Source organism: Melopsittacus undulatus, chromosome 4, assembly GCF_012275295.1.
Source record: "Melopsittacus undulatus isolate bMelUnd1 chromosome 4, bMelUnd1.mat.Z, whole genome shotgun sequence".
Classification (NCBI taxonomy): domain Eukaryota; kingdom Metazoa; phylum Chordata; class Aves; order Psittaciformes; family Psittaculidae; genus Melopsittacus; species Melopsittacus undulatus.
The window spans coordinates 34,440,546-34,468,179 of NC_047530.1; the positions used below are offsets into that span (position 1 = coordinate 34,440,546).

Consider the following 27,634-nt stretch of genomic DNA (forward strand, 5'->3'; position numbering starts at 1 on the left):
GGAGCAGCAGTGAAGTGGAGGTTCTAGAGAAGAACTTCTCTGAAATCAAGTATACCTTCGCATCCACGCTCAATCTGCCCACTGCGGTGCAGAGCATCATTGATTAGATCAGGCAGACGCCCATTCAAGTCCACAGAAGCTAGACAGCCCTGAAATCCATCACGTGATGCTACTAGCTTCGGGAGGTTGCTATACATGCCTTGAGCTAGGCCAGCAATGTAGAGATCACCTAGAGGAAAAGGGGTAAACATACAAGGAGGATGTTACATACCTTTTAGAGTACATTTTCCCCACACCCAACATGAATACAACAAGCTGAATAGATGCTCACAAAGTCATTTCTGACTCCTTTCTTACTACAAAAACCCCCCACAATAACAAAATATAAAAATAAAACCCCACAAAACAAACAAATGAAAAAAAGACAAAAAACCCCCACAAACAAATGAAACAGAACCTGAAAAAATAATCCTAACTAGAAAAAAATGTAGCATGACAATTTATGATAAAGCAAGATATGACAACCTATTCTGGTACATTAAGTTGCAGAGAAAGAAAAAAATGAATGTGAAATCCAAAACTGGCAAATTCCAGATTTACTGTTCTGTAATGCACAGTTCCTGAGAGCTTTTTCTTGTTTACTAGTTGAGCCCCACAATAATGAAGAAGAAGGCTGTCAGTCATGTATAATTTACCTTTAAGATCCAGATTTTTGGCACCATTGATAACCTGAGTGACCATCTTGGTGTCCACCTTTAGGCTGTGTGTGTTACTGTTATCTCTCGTAATGACAACATTGTGCCATTGGTTGTCGTTAAGAGGGCGATCACTATTGCCTTTGATAACATTAGGTCCATTTCCAAGGTCAAACACATAGTGTATATACCTGTAAACATACCAAGAACTAGTTAAAATTGTGTAAGATCTCCAGTGTTCCTGAAGTGACTAGCCAGAGCTGATAAATTAACTTATACAAGTCATGAAGGTAAGTCTCTCTGGGTTAGAAAGTTCTAGTAAGCCAAAATATTAGCCACTGATTTGAAAAGATAATAGTTGTTTCACTGCCACCAAGAAAGTATAAAAAGTAGCATTTACAGATTACAACATCTGCATGAAATTAGAACCTAACAATAGGTTATGCACAAAACCCCTGCCTGTGCATATATGATTTTTTAGAACTAGAAATACCAATGAATGTATTAGAGAGCAACACTGGATATGCTTCTTTGGGGCATATATTCCCCATATTCATTCTGAGTTTTGAATAACTCCCTTAAGAAGATAACTGGAAAACTTGCTCAGTTTATTGTACTAAAATTCACATGAGATCCTAAGCTTATTCAAACAGCTGAAAAACAATTAACAAAGCTTTCGGCAAAACATAAAGACCCTAACAAAGACTGAAGTCATGGGAGTGTTAGCCTGGATTATTTACAGTTCTAACACAGAATCTGCTTGACAATAGAAGAGATACGGTCTATTTGGGAAAAAAAGACAACAAAATTCAACTCCCAGTAGAGCACCAGGAGCTAGCAATTCTTACTTTTTTATTACTCAATGTCCCACTTACAGAAATATGTGCAAGGTTAAAAACTAAACAGATTAAACTATATTTCACTTATGGTAAAATAAACAGGACTAGTAAACTGTGGAGACCATGCCTGCTCTGACTAGATGAATACAAAGGATCAAAAACTGTTCAGCTAACAATAGATTTATTTTTTTAAAATAAGCTCTTAGCCTTGTGAAAGGAGTATAGCAGCTCAAAAGCTGCCTGAGTTTGCTTTTCCTCAAGCATCACCAGCAGAAAAACAAATTCAGCAGCCCACATGCTCTTTTTTTTCCTCTAGTAGAAATGGTAGAAATACAAGTCTCTTACAGGAAGGGGGAAAAAAAAAAGTGGGAAGAGAGAGCCCTCAGCACATTTCCTCCTCCTCTGTGCTACTCTCCAAGGTTAACAGGACAAAACATTAGCTTAATTAGACCAAAACGACTTAAAACATTAATGTTTTATGCTGTAAAAGTGTCTTTACCTCACTGACGGGGGAAGTCATTGATAAAATTAGGAGTGTTAAGCTTCAGTGTTTATTTCTAAGTACTCTGTCACACTCAATGTTCTCTCAGTTTGCTGAGGAGTATGAGGTGTATTTCTCTTTGTGCAAACATTTTAAGCATACCAATAAGTGAGTTTATCTATAAATAAGCTGGTAGATTACAGCACTTACCCCTTGACTAGTTCAACTGCGATAAAGTCATTGCCATCACCACTGTTAAAGAGGATGAAACCATCAGCTGATGTTGTCTTAAACTGAAAGAAGAGGTGCATGGATGTATAGGCCTGCAAGGTGGCCAAGCTCAGGTAGCTGCTCTTAGTCTTGAACGTCACAGGGTCAGCTATGATGTTGCGGAGACCAAAGCGTGCCTTCAGCTCGCAATAGTCAATGTCACCGTTCTTGCACAGGTCAATGTAGAGCATCCCATTGAACATGAGGCTCTGGAGGTGGCCGATGAAGCTGGAGGGGATAACAGAGATGTACCGTTTCTCTGTCATGATCCCTGTTTCGATGTTGTGGAACTCCAAGCGGGTGTGATCACCAACCATTGTGCCTGAAGGACAGAAACAACGGGGAACATGCAGAAAGCCCAGGGATCAGTAACAGGTTATATGAAGCCTTTCACCCTTCAGTTTACAGACTAATAGTAGTACTAACTTAATCCTGTCTGATCACAGTTCAGCAGCTTGCATAAGAATATGTAGAATCTCAGTGAAGAGGCTTGAGTCTAGTAGTTGCCAAAATGTGACAGAAGAGAGAAGATAGGCCTAAAGGGCCTTGGGCAGCAAGCTCTGTATTTTTCCCCTGTGTTTCATAGGCTTTCTTGTTTCTGAAGATGGCTAGATCTCTCCCTTAAAGCCTACAGTGACCTATTTGATCCAACAGTCCATCTGCCAAACAGCTCAGACAATTCTGAAACATCTCTTTGAAGTGCACTTCCTGAAAACACTCAATAAACATAGATTAATATAAAAAGAGCAGAGTGAGAAGCAAGAACATTTATAAACCTGCCAATATTTATTCCATTATTCTCTCCTGGTGCCTGATGTTATTTCTGTTGTTTTAAAAGCATGGCAGGAAGGAAACACACAACAATGCAACAGTCAAAAAGAACTCCAAATACTGAAATCAACCTACCACTTGGGCTATTTGTCACACTGTGATGGATTTTAACTCCTCAATTAAAATATTCACGCTATTCAGTATACCAATATGTCAGACTACTCTTGAAGCATATTTAAAATGTTTTGGCTTGCTAGGCATTAGTCCAGACACAAACCCACACAGACAGATGAAATACAACTGAAGACTAGTACAGAGACAAGTTGGGCAACATCAGAATGAAAACCATTGGTTTAGTCATCTGTAGCTCTTCATTAAAATAGCTGTAAGTATGTGGTCACACAAGCCAGTGTTTCTTCTACACAGGCATTATGCCATTGAGCATCAACAGGAATAATATGAAATTAATGAGCTACTCAATATTTGTTTTCTCACCATTCAATGTACAAGCATTATTCAAACTCTGCCACAAATCTGCTGCTATTTCTTACTTCACGGAATTTTCTGCAGTGTTGTATTGAGTTTATGTGGTGAGGCGCTGGCAGCAGGGTGGCTTCCGGGCTGCCCCATGACGGACACAGCCGGTTCCAGCCAGCTCTAAACAACCCACCTCAGGGGAGGGCCAAGCCCCTCAGCCAAGATGGCGGCACCCCTGGGAAAGCGTGTTTAAGAGAGGACAGAAAACACTGCCTGTGAATGAGGAACAATGGGGAAAATGTACAAAAATAAACACACACCACAACAAAACAAACAACTAAAAAACCTGCAAACACCAAGCTCAGAAAAGGATGAGGGAGAGGAGGTGCTCCAGGCATCAGAGTGGAAAGTCTCCAGCAGCTGATGGAGAAGACCACAGTGGAACAGACACTCACACTGCAGCCCAGGGAGGGCCCCCATGCAGAGGGTATTTCCCATAAAGAACTGCAGTCCATGGAGAGCCCACACTGAAGCACGTTTTCCTGACAGCCTATGGAGAGGACCCATACTGGGGCATTTCATGGACTGCTACCAATGGAAAGGACAAACACTGGAGCAGGTGAAGAGAGCAAGGAGGAAGAAACAGCAGAGAGGAACTGTTAAAGACTGACCACAGCCACCATTCCCTTGCACCACTGGGTCAGGGGGAGGTATAAGAGTTAGGAATGAAGGAGAAAACCTGAGAAAAAGAGGGAGTGGGGAAAGGTGTTTTACTTTTTCTCCTTGTTACACAGCATCCAAATCTATTTTTAATTGGTAATAAATTAATTTTCCCCAAGTCAAGCCTGCTTTGTCCACAACAGTAATTGATAAGCGATCTCCCTATCTTTATCAGCCTTCTCATTCTATTTTCTCCCCTGTCCTCATGAGGAGAGGGAGTGAGAGAGCAGCTGGGTGGGTGTCTGGCAACCAGCCACATCAACCCCACAAGTTCAGCAGCACAGTATGCAAATTATCCTCAAATATTCCCTTCTTCTTCTACCACTCCTGCAAGATTAAGGAATATTACTCTTAATTTTATATACACAAAGCTGAGGAACAGAAAGATCAACATATAAATAGTTTTGGATCTCAAAAAAGAAACATTTGGCATCCGATTTAGTGGAATATTTAACAGTTTCAGAGCACTCACTGATTTTGAGGCTCAGCACTTCTAGAAATAAGACCCACAATCCCAAATGAGTAGCTCCCAAGTGGATAAGGACAATTAGTGATCAACTGTGAAAGAACTGACTTTGAGTGACTTATTTAAGATAGAGAAGTCAATTCCATTGGACTGTATTCACATGCCTTACACAGAGGTCCCGTTCCTCTTTTTTACCATGCCATGTCTTTTAAAAGGGAATCTTTAAACCACATTATTCCTAACGTGCCTCTCATAATCACGTACAAAGAGCCATTTTTCAGTTTATGTGTTGTCCCAATGTGATCAAATTTTTGCAAAGACAACAAAACTGAGCACAGATATTAGGAAAAAAAATGCTTTCAAGTAGCTATTCTAAACAAAAAAATATTATGCACAGCAATTAATTTTTTCACTTATTCCCAATTTTAGCAGTGTATAATTGTCTTTCAGTTTAGATCCAAACACCATTGCCATGGAAAGCTTCAACCCAAGCAGATACAGCTGGACAAACTTAGAAGCAGCTGAAAAGAGTCACATATTTCTGACTATTTAGAAATTCAAGTGTCAGTACCAATGCAAGTGTTTTTAAATTCTAAAACAGTTATTTTCCAGAAGTAATAATGCTTTAGTTTGAAAAATGCCAGATCACAGTAACAGAAACTGTATATGGGCAGGTTTGTTTAAATAAACCATCTCACTTCCACTGCTGTGATTGTTAGGGGCTATTTCAGATTTAGTGTTTTAAAATGACATTTTCTGACTTTTCCAAACTATATTTCCTTACATTAAAATTGAACAAAAAACCAAAACAAAATAAAACTTAAAAAAAATCCCTCTTCTTCACTTCAAAAGATTGGAAAAATAAAATTTAGATATTTAGAGGACAAAAACTAAGAAAACTCTTCTCATTTCTTCTACTTTTAGATAAATTCAAAGAGGTTGTTGCCAGACTTGGAGAGAAAAGCCAAGTTTGTGAAATCTGGAGTACACTGTAACAGGGAACTCAACTGTAGAGGGCAGTACAAATGGAGTGCAGAAGGTTGGAAAAGGTGAACCCAGAATTTTAGGAAAGGTGAAAAATGACAAAACTGGGACCAGCTTATGTAAAATACAATGGTGCTAGCAGTTGCAGTGCAGAAATTTAGGACTAGATCACTGAAAAACTGAAAAAGACATGACACTACAAGACCAGAATCAGTACAGGTATATATTTTCCTAAGAAATCTTAGAGAGAAATCAAGTATTTTTTTATCTCATTAGCTGTCAGCCCCACCTGCAGAATTCACCTCTAATTTCTCCACTGTGCTGTCTATGAAGTATTATAATTACTACAGTAATCAACAGCTCTTTAGTTCATGTGGTAGCAGACAAAAAAAAATCCAGCAGTATTTAGGTGCTAGCCAGATGTTGTGGGGAGGAATGTAACTGCTGTATTTCTGTGTCATTTATCACCGGTGTTTTGAGGTCTGTTCTGAGGCAGGGGGAATGTGGCAGGAGGGTTTTGTGATTCAGCAGCAAAATGCTGTCCAGGGAAATTGGATTCTGCGTCTTCCTTAGATGTTCTCCAAGAAGCCAAGCCAGCCACTTCATTAAAAATATTCCATAGGTGGTCATTAATTGTCTAAACCTAATTCTCCAAGAAGCAGGGCTGATCTAATTTACAGGATCCAATTTACAGACACTCTGAATATTTGTGCATGCAAATGACTGAAAAACCATGCCAAACTGGCACAAAATACATCCAGCTTTAATCTGGTGCCTTGTTTCTAAACCTCTAAAATATTAAAAAGATGCCTGTTCACTTCATATAACACAGACATGGGAATAAATTCAGTTACAGCTTCTTAGTTCTGTATAAACATATGAGTAGCACACAACACACAAACAAATGAATTGGAAAAAAGCAAACAAAAAACAAACAAAAAACCCAAACAAACAAAAAAACCCACCAAAACAACAACAACAAAAAAAAAAACCTAACAGCTTTATAATTCAAGCAAAGTGTAGCTGCCATGCATTGTTCTAAACAAGCAGTAAGAAAGAAGGTGGCAGTCAAACAGGCAATTTATTTTTACTGGGGGCCTAATTTAGACTTCTGATCTATGCCTAAGACAGCAAGAATCCTGTGGAAAAATCTATGTGACCACATGGTTGAAGACTATATCATCTACCCAAGGAAGCGGTATGCAGATTGCACAGAAAGTCTTAACTCTGGCTTTTCTTGACTTTTGACTTTGCCATGACGACATTCTTGTAACAGGTATTTTTAGCTGTAATGCATCTTTAATTATGTAATTCATATACATGTACATATGCACATCCTATTTTAGTATAGGATTGTATCATTATTATTTATAAACTCAGCTTCATGAAAAAGAGAACTCGAGAACAGAAGGCTTCAAAGGGGATTGAGTGCCATCTCATGGTGCTTTCTAAAAAAGCACATCCAAAAGAATCGTTCTTAAATGCATTAGTAATCAGTATGAAGCATTTACCAGAATTTTTCACTAATTTATAAAGTTCCCTCTTAAATAAAATTTACATATAGGATATTCAGGCACTCCCTATGGCAGCTGTTACTTTTAGTTGCCTTCTGAGAAGGTACTCGGAAGACAGAATGTCAGCATTTGGGTCACAACTAAATGAACATACCCATATCAGTGTGGCACCCAGGGTTACTCTTTGTGATTCTATTATCAGCCTTCAGAGTGCTTGTGGTTTCCTTAAAAACTTAGTTCCTACAGTTATATACATCTATGAGAACTACAGACCTTCAGAAAAAGAAAAATAACTTCCTGGCTCTTGCAGCTATGGGGAAACAGACCAGAAAAAGTATCACCTCTAAAATTTCAAGATTAGAAAGAGACCACTCTGAAGTACCCTGATCATTTCAATGCAAATCTCACAACCTGGGAGAAACCAGCTTTCCTGAGTGATTGATCTTTTCTTCACTCCTTCAACAACATTTCACTACAAAAGGAAGCAGGAGCTCAAAAAGCTGCTCAAAAAAAAAAAACCAACAAAAAAAAACCACCCAAACAAAACAAAACAAAAAAACAACCATGGACTGACACACTCTGGACAAATCAGGGGCCTCCGTAACTCCTAACACAAAGCTGGGAACAAACTGCTCTGTTTGATATGAGTTTTCACACAAGAACAGAGAGAACAAGTCTAACAGTATAAAAGAAACTGGGAACAGAGATACAAAAATAACAACCAAAAAACACATCACACTTACCCTCAGCGACATCATCATCCACCATCAGCTTGAGACTCTTTCCTCGTCGAACTACCCGGACAGTGTGCCACTCATTGTCATTGAGCTTCTGCCCAGCATAAAGAGTTTCAGGTCCCTTGCCTGGGGATGGTGATAGGCACAACAGTTAAAGCCAGACCCTCAATTAGTTTACTATTTACTCAATGGCAAAAGTCACCAAAATCAACCTGGTGTCCTATAGTGTAATAGATTATGTAGGTGTACCTATAACCAACGCTCACACACCTACACGTTACAAGCCCAGAGAGAGTCAGGGTCACAAATCCTTCCACTCTGTGAAGTGCTTTTCTCCACAGACTCCAGAGGTCATATGCATTTAAAACAAGGGTAGAAATCTCTCTTGTGCTATGGTACTCATTTCCAAACACCCATTGTACACAGCACTGCAGTACTAGAAAAACGAGCTGGTGACTGAAATGTCTCTAGAGTGGAGGCATTACAGAAGACTTTTGCTCTCCTATGACTCCAGATTTACAACAGCCCCAGGGTGCTTGGGGCTGTTTTCGAAGTTAATCATATTGCTGCCTCAACACTGAGGTATCAAACACCAGATTGGTTTCAGTCTTTCAGTCTCAAAAAAATAAACCAAACCAAAAAAATACTCCACCCAAAACCAAAACAGCAAAATAAACACCTGCCATAAATCCTCAAACCCTACCCACCCCACCCCCTAAAAAAAAAGGCATTAAAAAAAATGAATTTAAACCACAGAAAAGATAACCAATCACCAACCTGGCTGATTGCTCTAAGGTTCTTTAGCAAAGCAGACTGGCTTACTTTACCCATTGACTTACATGGCAAAAGGGAAAGAGAAGCCCTTCCCCAAAAGGTAAAAACACAGTTGCCCTTGCAAACAATGCTCCTGGAAAAACAGAATAGCACTACCCATATTTGTCCAGTATTGCTGCTTACCCATCACAGCTGACAGGCAATTACTTAAAGCATTAATTGTTCAGATTGCAGGACTGGACCACCTCACTCATGTCAAATGGTAAGTGAAATTGAATGATGGTGTGTGTTAAATTAAAAGTGTCTCTGCTCATTTCAGTAGAGTACTAGAGTGGTTTTGACAGAGGTGTATCAGAGGAATGCCGAATGAGGACAGTAGAACTTGCTGCACATCGGGTCTGGGCCCATTGCCCAAACTGGCAAAAGGGAAACCCAAAAAAGAAAAAGCAAGACACATTGTAGACAGGAGAGAGACAAGGGGGCACTGCTACAGCTCTGTATACTGCACTAAAGTTAAATTAATATCAGTTAACCTAATATCAGACATGCCAATTATTTCTCTGAGTTTTTTTTCCACACAAGCAAATAAATGTTTTTATTCAGAGAGCTCAAGAACAGCATTTATTTTGACTAGGTTTACTGGTTACGTAACACCGAATAAAATGTACCTGTCTTCAAATGAAGCTCCACAAGGGGATGCACCCACCCCAATTTGTGTCATGGTGTGGAATAGCAAGTAAGAGTAGCATATTCCATAGTGAGACAGAGTGAAGGATAGGGTAGGAAAAATGTCCAGGGACTTTACGTAGCCCACAGTATATACACAGCCTAATTAGCAACATCATCTTAACCGCTTCTTACTGAGGGTGGAACATGGGCAAAGAAGGTGGTGTCTCGTTCAGCTGGGATATAATGGGTGTAGTAGGGGAAGGAGACCAAAGCAAAATGAGTTTTTATTCTACTTGGAGGATCATGCAGTTCATGTTACTAAAAAACAAGTTTAATACCCCTTCAGACAAAGCCCACTGCTAAGCAATTTTATCACAGAGCAAGGAGAAAAATTTTTTTTTCTACAATGACAACAAAAAAAGTTGTTCTTGGATTAAAAGAATAGGGAGTAATATATTGCAATTACAGAGAATATCTCCTTAACAGGAGAAAACCATAACCTTTGCAATTCCTCACCCATGTTCTGAAGTCACACTGCACTATGAATATAAAATGCAGATGCACAAGGTAGCCAGATCATGGCCAAAAAGGTTAAGTTCTTTGGAGCCAGACAAGCAAAACTCTATTAAATAGAGTCCAAGAAAGTTATGCTAAATTTACATCAGTGAGTGCATCCCAGCACGTTACAAAACGATGTCTCTGGATGGCCAGCAAAATTATTGCCTACATCAAAATATACTGCACCAGCTACTATAGTTCCACATAGCCACCTCCCAGGTAGGAAGATAAAGGAATTCATCTGGATCTGTGTGTTTTCTATAATGCCATCAGTTGCTGGCTGTTTAGTTCCCACTTTTCAACCCTAGCCTGACAAAACAGGGGTTAGCCAAATCGAGGTGGCTTGGCTTGTCATTGCTATCTTGCTGCCCACTGTAACATTTTGAAAACAAAACTGTGACACCAACAGAAGTTATACAACTAGATCCTCAGAAAATGTAACTTAACCAGTTCACAAATAAACAAGTAGAAATTTTCAGCTTTCCAACTTCTTTTTCCAAATGGATTGTCTTCAAATGAGATTCCTATTTAAAAGCAACTGGTCAATAGTTTGGGCTAATAAACTTGAAAAACAAGCACTTCAGATGCAAACTATTTCATGCTATGTAAGCCCATTCTTGATCAGTCAATTTAATATTTGATCAGAAAAAAAATAAGAGTTTTTAATACTTCTGTTCTCTCTCAAACCTCTGTTTTATATCCAACAATGGGAACTGGTTTCTTTTGGTACTTTTACCCAAGTAACATAACATACAAAATTCAATACATGAGCATGCTCAAGAACATGTGGGTAAGTTTTTCAAACCAAAGATATCTGAATTAAAAAAAAAAAAAAAAGTGTTAACCAGATATTATTTTACTCTATTTAACTGTTTTCAAAATCTTTCATGATATTTAAGCAGCAGGTGGGTTGATCTGAAAAGCAGCAAAGTCGCGCTCCATTTTCCAGCTGACAGTGTGCAAACGAATTGCTGCTCCCTATGTAAGCTCCCACTGAATTCTGAGTGGTTCCAGGAAGTCCTACATCTGGATGACAAACTTCAGTTCATTGAGCATGATTACTATATGTACTGGTACTATGTAGACATTTATATTTGATCAGATTTTTAAAATATGTGTTGAAGATTCTTAATCCAACAGTTGTAGAGACCAAGGAAAACAGAAAGTGGGCAACATGTAGCAAAAAGATAGTGCCTTCCCTAAGTACCGTCTCCTACCCACCCAGTAAGGCATTTCTGTGGTCTTACAGGTAAACACTCAGAACCAAGTGTTTAAATTACAGCTGGTGGGGTTTTGTATTTTTGTGAATTTGGGTTTGGTTTTGTGGTTTTGGTTTTCTTTTCCCTCTCAAGCTATCAGCACCTACATCACTCTTCAACTAGAATAATGCAGATGTAGGGGGAATCAAAGGAAAAGATTCACTGGATGGAGAAAAAAAGTCAGACTTATACCTTCCCTTTGTGCGACAGTCTTTTATGATAAAAGACTCCTGCAGCAATGCTATTTGTAATACTTTTGATGAGATGGCAGTTGGGCATTAGGTAATTTCTGCAATTTATTTATTTTTTATGCGTACCAAAAGACAGCCTAACAGGAAAAAATAAGGAAGTTTCCAGTGTAGAAATAACTTAACAGTAAAGTTGCCCGAGCATCACCTCTGTTGATGTTTCTAGCCTTCTTGGTCATTCCACTCCCCTTCTTAATGCCCTCTAAGGAACTATATATATCATACAGAATTGATCACTGCCTCTCATTTTCAAACTCAAATGAGACAGACTAGTGCATATTCCTTTGGTGCTTTGCAGTGGCAAACACTACTTAATCAGAAGCAAAAATACCTCTCAGACATCCCCATATTCTGGACATACTCCAACTGCAGTCCAGGCTTCTTGAACAAATATTACTTAATTCAGCTGCAGCGACTCTTCCTCATGTCCCCATGAGTCCTTTGACATCTACTCAAAACTTGTGTGTATCTTGTTCAGATACCAATTAGTATATGCTCTCAAACATAGAAGAACTACATCCAATCTGCCCAGGATGTCCCAATCATCACCTCTATATCAAAGGTGCACTGCTGCTAATTAACAGCTTGGCCCAAATAGACTATATAAAAATGCCAAGACTAGACATGCCAAAGTATAAAGAATCAAAAAGCAGTTCATGCCTTCTAAAAATGCCAAGTTGCTTTCAATCTGGCCCTCAAGAATTCACTCATTTAGAACAAACAACTGGTCAGAGGGATGCAGTTAAAACAATGGCTCTGAAAACACTAGCTATTACCCTCCCTCAGCAGTTAACAGCACACAGAATTTCCTTCCTATGAAATGCAAAGGAGGAAGAGGGTTAATCCCCTCAGCAGTTCCTCACAGGTGGATCAAAACCTGTACTTTTTCCCTTCATGTAGGCTGTCATTATCTGATCCATTTATATGATTAAAATGACCTTCATAAAACCAGGCTACCTTCATTACTGCATATCTTATCCAACATTACAGAACAGGTCAAACATTCAAGTCTACAGAACAGCAGAAGAGAAAACCAGAAAGGACATTGCCAGATTGATGAGAATGGAAAAAGCTCTTCTCTCATTGCAATTACAATGATAAATAATTCTAGTGATATACTAATGCTTTTTAGAGAAGACCCTCAGTAACAATAAAAAGCTTTTATCTGCTTTTTTTCTTTTTAATTAAAATGCTCAGCTACCATCTCAGCTTTCTTCAGTGGCAAGATGCATTTCTGTGTCTGTCTCAAACAGGGCAACATCCCTCAGGAATGCCATTAACATCCCAAGACAGAGACAGGCTGGGAGGGAAAAGGTTCTTTACCCTTTTTTTAGGGTAGGGTGGGAGGAGGACTTAGTTATTTTTACTTATATCTTTACATAATGACCAGAGAAGTTACGATGCACTATGAAAAAAAGCGTGCACACAGATTTGTGAAACATGAGGACAAATGAGACAAGGTGGATGGATTCTCTCAAAGCTTACAAGAAACTGATCCACCCCATTTAGACATTGTTCAGTGATTCTTTAAAGAATATTCGGATGTGACTAGTGCAGCTGCAGAGTGGGATTCTTCATTGTAGCCCTAACAATATGGCACAGAGGAGGGAGGCTACAAAGCCAAAGAACAGAACTGGAAAAAATTCATGAGAATAATTAAGGTTAGGTAGTTAATGTAATACCACTCAAAGACACTACATCAAAATGTTTTGCTCTACATCTACTTTGACTCAATACCAAAATGCCCTTCCTATTTCTCATCCCCAGTGATATTAATACTGCTTTGGAAAATAATCATCTTCTATATACAAACTAGATAAGTAGTAACCTACATGAAATAATTATGCATAGTTATGTCATATAGCCGACATTTTATGTAGCTGTTACCATATTAAAAACGTTTTTCTGTACATATATTGCCTTTTCAAAAGATAGACAGTATATATTCTAGGTCCAAAGATACTTAGTCACAATTTCTACAGGCAGGTTTGAACAAGGGACAAGAGTGGAGCTGCATGTAAGGACAAAAACCTGACAATTATTCACACACTTTTATGGCTTCCTGATATGTAGCAAGTTCCTACAAAGGCCAGAGTGATTATCAAAACACATAGATGGCTCTAAAGCAGAGCTGTCAACTGGTCTGAAAGCCTTCAATACCTTTTGGTCTTGCTTAAATGTAAGTCAGTAGTGTAAATGCTTACTTTTTTCCAGGCAGCATTAACATGGACAAAGTGTTTTAGGAAGGTCATTTTCTTCACCAGGAGCCACTGTCTAACTCCAGGAGCATTGTTAATTGCTAGGAAGCAACTGGCAACCCCAGATTCTAAGTACATTGTAGCCATTTATGTAGATATACTAGTCAAATCAACACAATTACATACATACACACTTGTTTTGCTCATATACAGGTTTGGAACACTGTTTTCCAACAAGGAAGTTTCCAACAAGGAATAAGCAGTTGCTTATTCCTATAGTTAATACCTTCACTCGCCACCTTACCTGCACCAACTTTTCTGTTTCCTCAAGAAACAGGATCATTTCCACGTACTACCCCACATTAAACAAAACACAGTATACTCTTAAACAAATGTTTTTAGCAGGGCTTACAGAAATGTTATGTTTGCACCTTTGCAAAGTGGCTTCATTGGAAAATCAATAACATTGAGCATGATTTACAACAGCTTACCTAGAAGCAAATTTAATTATTTATATGTGTCCAGCAAAGAGCCCATACATAAAATGATTTAAATGCCCACAGAATCAATTAGTCTCACAAGTGCAAAGAATCCCCTCCAACAGCCAAACTACTTAAGTGCATAGAATTAACTCAGCAAATAAGCAACAAGTAACAAGACCACCATATTTGTTCTTTCAGAAACATACTCCAGTTGGATACAATCTATTTTAAAATGCCTTTACACACACATAAAAAAAAATCCCTTACCAAAAAACAAAACTGTTCCTGCTTTTGCTATAAGTGCATTTTTGCTTTTTGCTATAAATTCATGTAGCACCATATTGAGTGACTGTTGTTTTAATTTAAAGGCATCCTGGCCAATGGCTGCAAGAAGATGGATTCAGGCAGCATTCAATGTGATAGCAGCTTTCTGTAAGGCTCTTAAAAGAAAACTATTTAGTGAAGAAATTATGTTATGTGCCCTTCACTTGATATGACTATAATGTGTGATTAAGAACAAAAAAGGAGACAGATTGATTGCATAAGTGGTACAGGTGTATGCTTCACTTCTTTCAAAGAAAATTTTATTCTGACTTTGAAAACATTCAAAATGTTTCAACTTCAAGCTAAATGGAGAAGTTCTCAGTGATTAAAAATAAAATTAAGGTTCTTATTATCTATTGAAGATATTGTTCATTTTTTATGGTAATAGATGGTTACTCTTTTTTATTGAGGGAGCTATTTTGGCTTTTAAGGAAAGGGATTTTATTCCATATTGACAACCAGCAGGGAAGTCAAAAAAGGATATGGAAGTATGAAAAAAATATGCAAGGATATATGCTTTTAAAATGAAGAATCACAACAGTTTAATTAAATTAACTTCAAAGCGATTTCAGTAAGACTGGCTCTATCTTTGGTTTTTGATAGGGCTCTCATATGAAACACTTCACATTGGCCAGTACACCATACACTTCTGTTCCTAATGGATCAGGCAACAAAATTTTCAGTATAGGTATAAAGAACTCAGGAGCTGCTATATTGTGACTTATCTAAGATTCGCCTAAGGATATATTTATACACATTGGATTTTCAGAGAGGAAAGCTCAAGAGAGTCATTAAGTATAAACGAGGAGGCATGGCAATCACAGCAGCTTCTACTAAAGGGACTACAGAGAGCAGCCACTAGAGGGAAACAACCACATTCGCTAAAGCTGCTGGTTAGACGGTTTTACCCAAGTACAAAGGAATTACAGTGCTTAAAATGTTGCTTTCCAGAGTTTCACCTGCTGTTATTTTTCCCTCTGAAGATGGCCAGACCTCAGTGACGAATAAAATAACTCTAGAACTTCAACTTAAACCCAGATGAGCCATCATATTAGCAAATATCTGTTTATTTCAGGTATATCATTTAATGGATGAAGTTTGCCACCCAAGAAACAAGTCTATGGCTCAAGAAACATGCAAAACCTCAAAAGTTTTACCATTTGACAGAATTTTGAATCAACTATTACACCAACAATTATGTCCAGGTACAAAAACCAAGCAGCTTCTCTCTAATCCCATTAATGTACCTTACTTAAAATATAGGTGGACTGGCTACCAACAGTTAGACACCTGGAGATTCTCTTCCTTTTTCAAATATTTCCATAAATGCTACAAAACAAGTGGTTTCATTATGATAGTGACAAAATCTGCTGCAAGCAAGGCTCAGATAACTGGAGTGAGTCGTATCACATATCATTGCAGGCATGTATGCAATGGCAATGCAATAATTTGACTGGCTACTGCCTGGATGAGATACAAACTACTTATCTCAGGAGAAGAAACATAAATCAAATGTATGACTCTCTAAATCAAGCACCCCCAAAAGTTCTTTGCTTATGTTAGTAAGCAACTACATTAGAACAGGCAGGTGAAGCTTGTATTGTCTCATTTGGTGAGCCTTCTCTTACTTTATTGGAAGGGGTTACGTGAATTTTGGAATTTCCTGATTATAGATGTAGAGGGGTTTGTGCGTTAAAAAAAGAAAAAAAAAAAAGGAAGAAACATAATAGCAGCCACTTCTCATTTAAGTCTGAAAAGCAAGATCAGAAAGCAAGACAAATCAGCTGATATGTGACAATGCAGTGCGTAAGGCATTTGAACGTTGCACATATATGTCTTTCGAGTAAGGATCAGAGATGCCTTTCTAACAACAGGATAGCATCTTTGTCCCACTCTTTGAGAACACAGAAAACAATGGCAAATAAAGAGACTCCTTTTTCCCAAAGACATATTTGACAGCTGAACAGAGGGTTGAGGTGGTGGAAAACCCCAGGTCTCTGAAGTTCCTGACCTAAATATTGCATACAAACAAACAAACCTCAAACCTGTTGTTCAGGACACACTGTATGGTCCTCACTGATTGCACACTATAAGGACAGAAGACAGTCCTGCCACCAACACTTCTTTATTCAGACACCAAGGCCAAAGACCAGCAGCATCACACATTCAGAGGATCCAAATTCCTTTCTCAATAAAGGTACCTTTCCCTATGGCATCTGAGTGCTCAAGGTGCTACAGATATACAGTTATCTTTGTGGTTGCCAGGACTGTAACATGAACTAGCTTCAACATCCCTCTAAAAGCGTAACAACCAGTATCACAGAAATTATGATTACAAAGCCAGAAGTTCAGTCTTCTGCAGGGATTGTAAAACAACACATATGCTTCTGAAGTTTAGTTCTCTTTTTTGCAATGCTACCTGTATTCTGAAGTTTGCCACTCTTTCTTCGATCTATGGTGTGTGAAAAGTGGTTTTTAAGTTCTCCATTGTATATTAGGCAGTATTTATAAGTCTACTGAGAACCCCATGTGTACCAGGAGAGAGAACATCCTGCACATATAAATCATACTATTAACAAATACAAACAGCAACCAAAATTTGTAAGTATAAACCTTGTGTTCCAGTTGTTACTCGTAAACTGCTTGTGCATAACTGGTAATGCACATTGATTCCCTTTGCCTAAAATGGAAAACTATGGAAAGAAGTAAGTGGTACTTGGACGAACACGCAAGAGCCTCTTTACTTTGCTTAAGAAGCTACTTGCTTTAGAAGCTAATGGTCCTGGATAGCTGAGGAATCAGTAGTGCATAGTGGAGTGTTTAATGTTAAAGGCATTTAAAAGCTTAACCATCTCAAAGAGGTATCTTTCACATGAAACAGAACAGAGACCTTAGCTGCTGTTACCTTTTGAAGAGTTATTTACTGTTCTCCTGTTCCTTAAATAGGAATGGGTAGGACAAGATGGCAACCAGGTGACCAGGTGGTAACACAAATACTATTCTGACTGAAATTCTTCCTGATATTTCATAGATAGGGCATTGGTGTGTGTTTTACCTATTTTAGGTAAGACACATTTCAGTAATGACTATACATTTCCAGGTTACATACTAGATAACAATTATGACCCAGTAAAAACATTTCACAACACAGTTTTACTGAACTGACCTATAAAAGGACTAGAGACATAAAACAGTCCCTCCAAATGCCCCTTTTTCTTTCTTGAGCTGTAAGTTAAATCCTTCTTTTGGGTTGCTATCTTCCAAGCCTTTCATTTTCATCTTGGCATTTATATAACTCCCTGTTTTTCTAGGACACTACAATACTAATGTATCCTCAATATAAGGCTGGGTGATACTTTTGACCACATTTTATGCAGCTGAAACTGAGATAAAGTTGCATTGCCCCAAGTGTCACAGCAAAGGTTTGGATTCACTTGACTAAATGTTTTCCTTTCTCTTTAATAAACTTCACAAAAATAGATAAAATCTGATCAAAATTTGGAAGCCAGATCTGCACTGACTACTGGCTTTAAAGTTACGACACATGCAGCAGCCAAGAAGTTAGTAAGAAATCTATCTGCAAATAATTTATTTAATGCCACTTAACCCTTCTTTTCCCAAAAACCTCTCACCAGGAGCCACAACTCATACTCCTAAAAGAACTGGGACTGTGCTAGCAGAAACCCATCTGAGACATAGCAACAAGATCTATATCCACTCATGAAAACCCTCCTCAGATGCTTTACAGAAACCACCAATCTCAAATCTGCTGGTAGAACACTTGGTTCCTTCCACAAGAACTGAGAAACCCAGGTGAGAAGGATGAAAAGTGCTACACAAACCTATAGGCAACAGAATCCTTATTTAGCTGTAAGGAGCTATCAAAGAAGGAGCACATGCTTCTGGAAAGCTGAGTGATCTGCAGTGCAGTCTGAATGATAGCTGGGGATTTACAGATAAAGATGACATCTGAGGCTAGCATTGAGAACTCCTTTGAAATTCAGTTTAAAAGTCACAGCTTTCATGTCAGATAAGGAGCATGTAAAGAAAAAAAAAAGCCCTAGGAGAAGAAGGAGGTAGAATGATAAAGCTAAGCATCTGTGGCTTTAAACACATCCACATTTCTCTGCCCTCAGGGCTCCCAATGACAAACAGCATCTACGATCCAAACTGATGTCATCCCTCTTCTCAAACATTCTACCCAAGTCACATGTGTATACCTTCATACAGAACCTGTTTCATACAACATCAACGTATAATTCTAGCATTGCTAGAATCATCCTAACCCAGACACATAGGAAAAGAAAGACGAAAGAGAAAGTCAACAGATCTCTTCCCACCAGGAAGTAGACTTATTCCTGGAAAGGTACCACTAGCATTTTGGGGTCTCCTGTTCTTGCCCAACACATAGAGAAGTTAATGCTCACTTTCAAAAGATCAGAGCTCTGACAGCAATGTCTGAGTACAAATAATGAAGTGATCACAAGGAAGGGAGTGATGAATTTATACCTCCTGAGATCAACTGATACCTGTGCATGTTCATCAGGCATCTTGGTTACCATACTTAAAATAGTAGTAGCAGTAGCCAACATTGTAAAGTTTCTTTAGAATCAAAATAATCTACCTGTACTGGGACTACATCTTAGTTCAAGTTGTTCCAAAGTTATTTAAGCAAGAAGTTTCTTTGACTATCAAGCAATAGTATATGTTGGGCTCTAGCTAAGTTATAAAAAAAGTAGAATTTGATTAATGGCATCAGCTGGACACAAACATGTCTCTGGCAGTTTCACTTTCCATTGAAAGTGTAGTGACAAGCAGACTTAATTTTCCATCACAAGTTTGCAAAGGCATTCTTTTGCTCCAAGAAAAGGTTGCTTCTGTGTTGCCTTTTAGAAGACACACGTTAAAAATCAATATAAATCCCACCCCCACCCCCGGCCTATTTATTTCCTTCTCCAGATGTCTGCTAGGAAAGGAGGTAGTGGTTGTTACACGGATGGGTACATTATACACAGCTCTCTTCCTATGTATTTTTCCTCATGATGTCTTTATTTCTAGCCAGTGAACAGCTGGTGTTCTGCAATGTTGAACAAACAAATATTTCTCTCATTTCCATAATTCACAAGAGCACTGTGAGAATTAATCCATGCATATGTAGAAAGTATTCAGATCCTATGCTGAACAAATGCTGTAACACCACTAGCAACTTATCTAGTCCATATCATCAGCAAATATATTTTTTAAAACCTATCACAGCAGCAGAACATTAACAGATTCTCTTTAAAATGTGGATTTACAGATTCTGGATTCAGTGCAAGACAAGCACCACTGTAACTAGAAGAGACCTGAGTGTCAATCAGTAGAGGAAAATGGACTCCCAGGACATAGAACCAGGTGCTATTGGGTGCCAAGATACAGATGATCGAGACTAATCTCCATAGGGATTGGAGATTGGATTGGTAAACACCACAGGGAGGTGTTGTGTTTTTTGTTTTGTTTTTAAATAATGATAAGACACCCTAGGATGATCCAATGAGATTTGCAGTCCCACAGCAGAATCAGTCTGGAAAAACAAATGTCATCACTTAGTTTATCACACCCCTGGGAACATTAATTATGTGGGGAAGTAAAGGTTTGACTGATTATTCAAGAGATTATTCAAGGCAATAGCTAAACCTGAAGAATTAGGATTAGACTTCAGAATGAATTATCCTTTTCTCAAATGTTTAAAGTACTGTTTCTTAAGGAATCAGGTTTTTAAACTGCAAGTGTTATATTAGTCTGATCCTACCACAGTGTTCTAAAACAAAGCATTCTGTAATACTCTGCAGGACTACAGGCCAAATTTGGATGGCTTCATTCTGTTGTGGTTTTTATTCTGTTTAACCAGCATCAGTAATGAAATCTTCAGATCACTGCTTCCCAAACTCCTTCCTCTAGCTGGTTTGGGAGCTTTTGTCAAGTGCAGCAATTCCAGCCATCAGTCTGAGAAGGATCTGGATGGCCTGTATGAAAGTGAGGTCAAGAAACTTTCCCAGTCAACAGCCTGGGGTTTATCAATAAGTGGGTAAAGGAACTTTTAACATAGAAAAATGCTTAAGAAGTACTAATCTGTGTGCTCTTCTCATAACTTCAGTCTTAATACCTAATTCTCTCCAATTCCCCTACTGGTGGCATAGGCTAGCAAAGCACTTCAGTGGCTAGAGAATGAGTAACAATTTTGACATCTCCCCTGTCACCCATGTAGCCTGTACCAAAAGGTGAAAGGGAAAGAAGGAAACCAGGTTGAAACCAAGCCTACCAAGCCGCTCTTTAAGCACCACCAAACCACCCCAAACAAGCTTCAGAAGCCTTTTGACCACTTTATACCATGTTATGTAAACCCACACAAGTTGTCCCCACTGCTGCCTGGCTTTGACACCCTGCTCTGCCCTCACAAGCGGTGGTACACTCCAGCCATGCAGGGAGACAGCGATCCTTGGTGGCCCCTGCACTGCTCCACTCCAGCATCACATTCTACACACCCCAACCCCACACTCCATACTCCATACACCCTTGCTAGAAAAGAGCTCTCTGTTTTCCCTCTTCTGTTTTTTAATTCCCATAGGAGAAAGCTAGATTAAGTGAAGATCTGAGAGTTTTCAGTGCAAAACTTGATGTTATATCTCAAATTGATAGCAGTTCACATTTAATAAATGCACTCTGCATGAAGTTGATAGCAGCTTGATTTTCAGAGAAGCTGAACAGGAACTATAAGGCACATAGCTCTGGAAAATCAGGAAAAAAGGTATGCAAATTCAAAATCTCAATAAAGGACAGGGCACTACTGTATTTCATCTCCAATTTCATAGGAAGGAAACTGTTTACAGATGTGTCATGTTTCATTTGCTCCCAAGTCCTTTCTTAAAAGTTGCTAAATATTTGTAAAATGCAAAGCATGCCTAACAGCAAATAGCTAACTGAAGTTGCATCAAGCCATCTGTACAAGCCTGCAGGCAAGTGGATCACTTTTAACACCACTTACATCACTGTAGTAATTTTAAGTAGGTAGAAAGTAAAAGAAGTGCCAAGTACTACTGCAATCAGCTGGAATTAAAGGATTTCTCATTTCTCATTCAATATCACTAGCATCACAAAGCAAAACAGTTTCTAGTTTTATACCACTGCTGACTTTTAACGATGTGTCAAATGCAGGCACATGGTTTCATGCAAAGAACAATAAAAAGACTATTTGTATTGGAACACCAATCTAGGACAACCATCTGGATCAGCAAATTTAGTACTTTATATTTATAGTCAACTAAGCAATAGCCACATAGTAAAAAATTATGCACAAAACATCTGCTGTCTCACCAACACATAAAGAAATATCCCTTCAGCATATAAACAAATGGATATGAAAATGCACCTTTTCTGTGAATTCCATAAGCCACATCTGATTATCTACTGAAGCATGCAAGCAGACAGAGTATAATATACCATGTCTATTGGATTGCAACACTAAGGTGAATATTCATACTATATACAAACACGCATGCAAACCAAGAATTGGACCACAGAGATGCTGCCACAGCACAGATCATATTTGGCATCCAAGGAATACAAAGAACAGGAGGCATTTTTGGTTCAGTGAACAAATTGGCAACACCAGAGGAAGGACAAGAAAATCACTTCAAGCCAATCTGAAAATGTCTTTGTTTTATTGAAACAAAAATTGTTCCCCAGGAAACAACTCAGAAACAGTTCTGCATGGACTTTGTAAAATTCAAAGCAGAAAATAGCTGAGGAACTCAGGAAAGGTCTACCCTCAGGCCTCCAAAGTTTCTGACCTGTACAAAATCATGAGATCAGAAAAGTTGCAACCAAATATATCAAAGCAGCCAGTCACCATCAATGCAAGAACAGTTCCAATCACCTTTGAAAGACTGCAATCACAGGAGGAAGTCTGAAGTGGCAAAGAAAAATAGGGAAAATTTTAAAAAGCTGGCTGTGAGTTGCTTGAGCAGCAAGTTGGACTGCAGACCTCCAGAGACCCCTTTCCAACCTAAACTGTTCAATGAAAACATTTTGGTTTACTGGTAACCAGAAGTTTGTGCTTTCACTGAGTGGGAAAGGAGACAATTTTAGAATAAATTAAATGTTGAGACATTGTTAAAAATGAAAAGTCAAAACATTTTTATATTAAGTATCATAATATTTTTGTCATTTCCTTTTTCATAAACACTTGCCAAGTTCAAACTAAATTCACAAATAGATGCAGACAACATAAATCTGCACATTTCAGCTAATAAACTGCTCAAATGAAAGTACTTAATCTACTACTTGGCAGCTCCTTTTAGCAATACTAGGGATGAAAAAAAAAATATTTGTGACAAAAACCTCTGTTCAGAGAAACTGCATATAAAATTAACTACTTCAGGCAAAGATTATAGACTTATATATATTGGACTATCAATATTTATTTAACTAATCTACTGGCCAACGTACATAAAAATCTTAGCACCAGACACCAAAACCACTAATCTCAAGTCCATACCATCACCCAGAAAGACTGTTCCTGATTAACTTCAGGTCTATGAGCCTCAGCTGACCAGCAGTTCTGCTGTATAATAAGTGATGTTCGGCAACACACTAAAGCCTTTTCCATCTAAGTTATTCTTTTGGAATGTATTCTTAAAATGGTATGGATGTTTACAGTATAATTTCTCACAGAATGATCCCTAAAGAAACAGGTAAATTTTACATACAAACACCAGTAAAGAAAGAGAGTTTGCCCTTACCAAACTAATCTTGATTCTTTTGGTCTTTATACTGAGAGATGTGTCAAAAACACTTCCTATGGTCCCTCATCCATGTTAACTGCAGAGATGGCTGCTGCAGCCCAATCACTGGCACCCTAGAGTGCCACTCCACTGACATATGGAGTAACATAGAGAAAATCACGTCTCCCCTGAACACATAATCTTACTAAGTTGCCTACATTCTCTCCGGGTGCATCTCAGTACAGTAGTGACAGAGCTCAAGCCCTCCCCAGTCATAGTTCTTAAACATGAATACTGCAGTCTCAGCAGGAAGAAGCCTGGACACTTCCATTTCTCCATAAACCGCCATACGAGTTGAAACTGGCTGCATCTCCAGTGCACCTGACATAACAGATTTCCTCTGAAAAAGAAAGCAGGGAGACCATTTCTCCTGTAGCCTTCTCATGCCAAGCAAATACTGTGATCTACTTCTAAAGTCAAATTGCAAGATTCCCCTGAGAAATGCCCAAAGCTCCTTACCAAGGCTTCATTTGCACCAGTTTTCAATTTCCTTCCTGAGAGTATCAATCCCCATATTAATGTAACATGACTTATGCATGTGACCACAGCTAGTATAGGAGGCATTTATAGTGTTATACCCAGAATTTATGTGCACTCAAAGAAAGATGGGGTTTTTACTGTCAATCCTTTAGCCAGAAATGCAACACAATCAATTCTCTGGCTTTAGGCCAGAGAACCTGCTATGCATGTATTTTATGTATTCAGTTCAACAGTTCACATCCAGCTTCATGATGACAGGAACTACAATTAAAACTAACCCTCTGAATAGGTCTAGCATCTTTTGTCATTGATATTTGGGGTGAAATTGTAGCACAAGTCTGGGTTCAGTCTGATTTCATTAATACCACGAAGGATTCTGACAGCCACCACTCTGAAGCAAAGGAAGCATGTGCGTGGGAGGGCACGGTGGGGAAATGCAAAGTGAAACAAAGTTAATGCTCCCAATGTGCTGATCCTTAAATTTCTCTACCACCCGCTCCTTCTCTATTTGCAGTATTCCTTATGTTCACATGAACAACACGCTGGATGTTGAACAGAGTCACAACTAGTCAGAACTGTCCCACCATGCAGTCTCTCTCATTCATAAATGACAGAGACCCAAGTGGTAAAGCATCTTAGCAACTGACTACAGACTGGCAAGGATGAGAGAAGCCTTAATCTCATTATAAATCTTTAAAAAATGGAAATATTTGGTCACAAAGTATATATCTATAACAATTTAAATATCTGTGAAATATAATTAAGATACAAAAACAGTTACAGGATTTCTTGGAAAGAAATGCAGTACTAAGCAGGACAAAAGAATACCCTGGAAATAAGGGTGTAACAGTCTTCCCTTTCACTGGTACTTTCATGTCCATGGACACTGAGTCAGTCCTACATGGAATATGAATAAGCTGGATATTACTGGACAGATAAACAGAATCCTAACTGTTGTATAGGTATACTAAGACAAGGACATTAATCATGATCAATTATATTCCAATTTAACACTATTGATTATCACATCATTTTAAATTCTTTCAGAGTTTTCTCTCCACTTACATATCCCCTCAAAATAATTCAGTGAATCAAATAATAAGGTGGGGGGGAAAGCTTGAAAGGGAATACCTCAACATTATGGATAGACTGCATGAGCCCTTGGGAACCTTCAAAATGTACTCAAACTTGCAAAGCTCAACAAACACACAGAGTTAGTTCCAGCTGACACCTTACTCTACCCTGTCACTACAGATATGAGGAGAAATGACCTTAAAGAGCTTTACACTTACATAGCCATACACTAAATCAGAGGCATTTCTCTTTTTTTTTACAGAAGCATTACAGAACAGAGACATAGAGGAGACTGCAGTCTCCACATTCTCCCCACTCCTCTACTTAGAGCAGTATTTAGAAACTCCTTGCAAAATACTATGCCTCTCTATAATGGGTGTTAACCAAAGATAAATGTTTATCACTCTGCACATGAGTGGTTTATTTACCTAGTGCCATCAGTGTTACACTTCCCCACAGATGATGTCTGGTAATGTGAAGGTATGGTTAAGAGTCATTAAAAATATCATGATAAAAAAATAAATATGTTGGGAGATTTCACTACATTCTTCAGAGTCGACTGGCCTAAAAGAGCTCTCTCTTGGCTTCTCCTCTAATCCCTGACAGTGACTGTGTAAAACAGGGAGCAATCTAAGGTTCCAGAATGGTTTCTCACATTGTCTCTGTTGCTTTCATTTTTATGAATTATGCCTCTGACTATTTTCATGCAAGATTCAGGAGAAATGATGAGTTACTATGCTAAGAAAACATTACCAAGAAAAAAAACTACTGGCAATGTGCACAAGTTCCATACATAGATACAAACTGGGGAGGCCACACAGACCTGAAAGACCCAGTTTGTCCTCAGCTTGCATGTTACTGGAACTAAATTAATCCTAGCTATATTATCTTCATTATCCATGAGTGCCAATATCATCAGGAAGAAACAAATTAGCTAAGGACCCCAGCAACACACAGGAAAAGGTTTAAATGAAAGTAATCACAAGAATAGCCTACTCTACAAGGAACACAAGTGAGCTGGTGGCAAATCTGGCTCAACATACATGATGCTTACCGGTTTCCAGCTCTTGTCACTATGCCTTTTTCACACATAAACTAGAATTATGATCAGACAGCCAGACTTACATCAGCCTCTATAGACAACAGAAGTTCTTGCTGACAAAATTACTAGTGGTTCAGCAGTGAATGCACCTCAACACAGAATCATAAAACGGTTTGGGTTGGAAAGGAACTTAAGATCATCTAGTTCCAACACCTCTTGTCATGGGCAGGGACATCTCGTGCTGAACCATCCCACTCAAGGCTCTGTCCAACCTGGCCTTGAACGCTGCCAGGGATGGAGCATTCACAACTTCTTTGGGCAACCCATTCCAGTGCCTCAACACCCTCACAGTAAAGAATTTCTTCCTTATATCGAATCTAAACTTCCCCTGTTTAAGTTTGAACCTGTTACCCCTTGTCCTATCACTACAGTCCCTAATGAATAGTCCCTCCCCAGCATCCCTATAGGACTCCTTCAGATACAGGAAAGCTGCTATGAGGTCTCCATGCAGCCTTCTCTTCTCCAGGCTGAACAGCCCCAACTTTCTCAGCCTGTCTTCATATGGGAGGTGCTCAAGTCCCTTTATCATTCTTGTAACCCTCCTCTGGACCTGCTCCAACAGCTCTGTGTCCTTATTCTGAAGACACCGGAACTGCACCAATACTCCAAGTGAGTTCTCACAAGAGCAGAGTAGAGGGGTGGGATCACCTCCTTCTACCTGCTGGTCACGCTCCTTTTGATGGAGCCCAGGATACAGTTGGCTTTCTAGGCTGCAAGTGCACACTGAAGCTGGCTCATGTTCATTTTCTCATTGGCCAACACCCTTAAGTCCTTCTCCGCAGGGCTGTTCCGAATTGCTTCTCCACCCAACCTGTAGCTGTGCTTGGGATTGTCCCTACTCAGGTGTAGGACTTCGGTTGAACTTCATGAGGTTGGTGTTGGCCCACCCCTCAAGTATGTCAAGGTCCCTCTGGATGGCATTCCTTCCCTTCAGTGTATCAACTGAATCACACACCCTGGTGTCATAGGCAAACTTGCTGAGGGTGCTTCAACCCCACTGTCCACGTCACCAACCATACATGTATAGATGAACAATATAAAAATTCATGATAGGCAAAATAACCAAACCATGTGCAATGTAAACTTGCATTTGAACTTTCCAATCAGAAAATTAAAAGCCTTCTGCTACCCTACTGAACATCTTTCATCACCAGAAGAAAGCATACATTCAGAATAAGACAGACCTGTCAGTCAAGAGCTCAGAAACCGATGGTATAAAAGAGAGAAAGAACACAAAATGAAACCCCAATTGCTAAAAAGATCCGGTGTCCCCAGATCCCTTGCCTTCGAGCCCAGAAATATAATATCTGATCACTGTGATCAACTGCCACAATGTCCTAAATGAAGAGATACAAACTTGAAGAGCAAGGATCTAACAGCTGCAGATGTTTTAGGATTACACACTCAAATACATGTTGAAAGTAAATAGGAGTTAGGTATCACTATGAAGTTCATGATGCATCTCTGCAACCTGGATGTGCCACTCATGGGAGTTACAGTTGAAACAACCCAGAGCAAACAGAAAGGCTTCAAGATCTTGACCAGATATTGCTGATTTATTTTTGTCACTACAACGGTAGTCAGGAGGAACTGATAAATTGCAAGTTGAAGAAACAGTTTAAAACAGCCAACTCTAGTGGCTTTTCTTCAGTGAGCCTGCACAACTTGCTAAGACTCAAGCAAATCCCAC

The 27,634-nt window shown here is 38.9% G+C and overlaps 1 protein-coding gene across 6 annotated transcripts in view; it reads right to left on the reverse strand.

Annotated features, from left to right (window-relative positions):
* NRXN3 (neurexin 3) overlaps window positions 1–27,634 on the reverse strand; it is a 962,180-nt gene that overhangs the window by 568,361 nt on the left and 366,185 nt on the right. For all 6 annotated transcript variants that reach the window (XM_031048774.2, XM_031048773.2, XM_031048775.2 and 3 more), the window contains 4 exons: window positions 7,961–8,080; window positions 2,226–2,607; window positions 696–886; window positions 56–229 (listed from right to left, as the gene is read on the reverse strand). In XM_031048774.2, coding sequence (XP_030904634.1) covers window positions 56–229; window positions 696–886; window positions 2,226–2,607; window positions 7,961–8,080 — 867 coding nt within the window. The remainder of the gene's footprint in view (window positions 1–55; window positions 230–695; window positions 887–2,225; window positions 2,608–7,960; window positions 8,081–27,634) is intronic.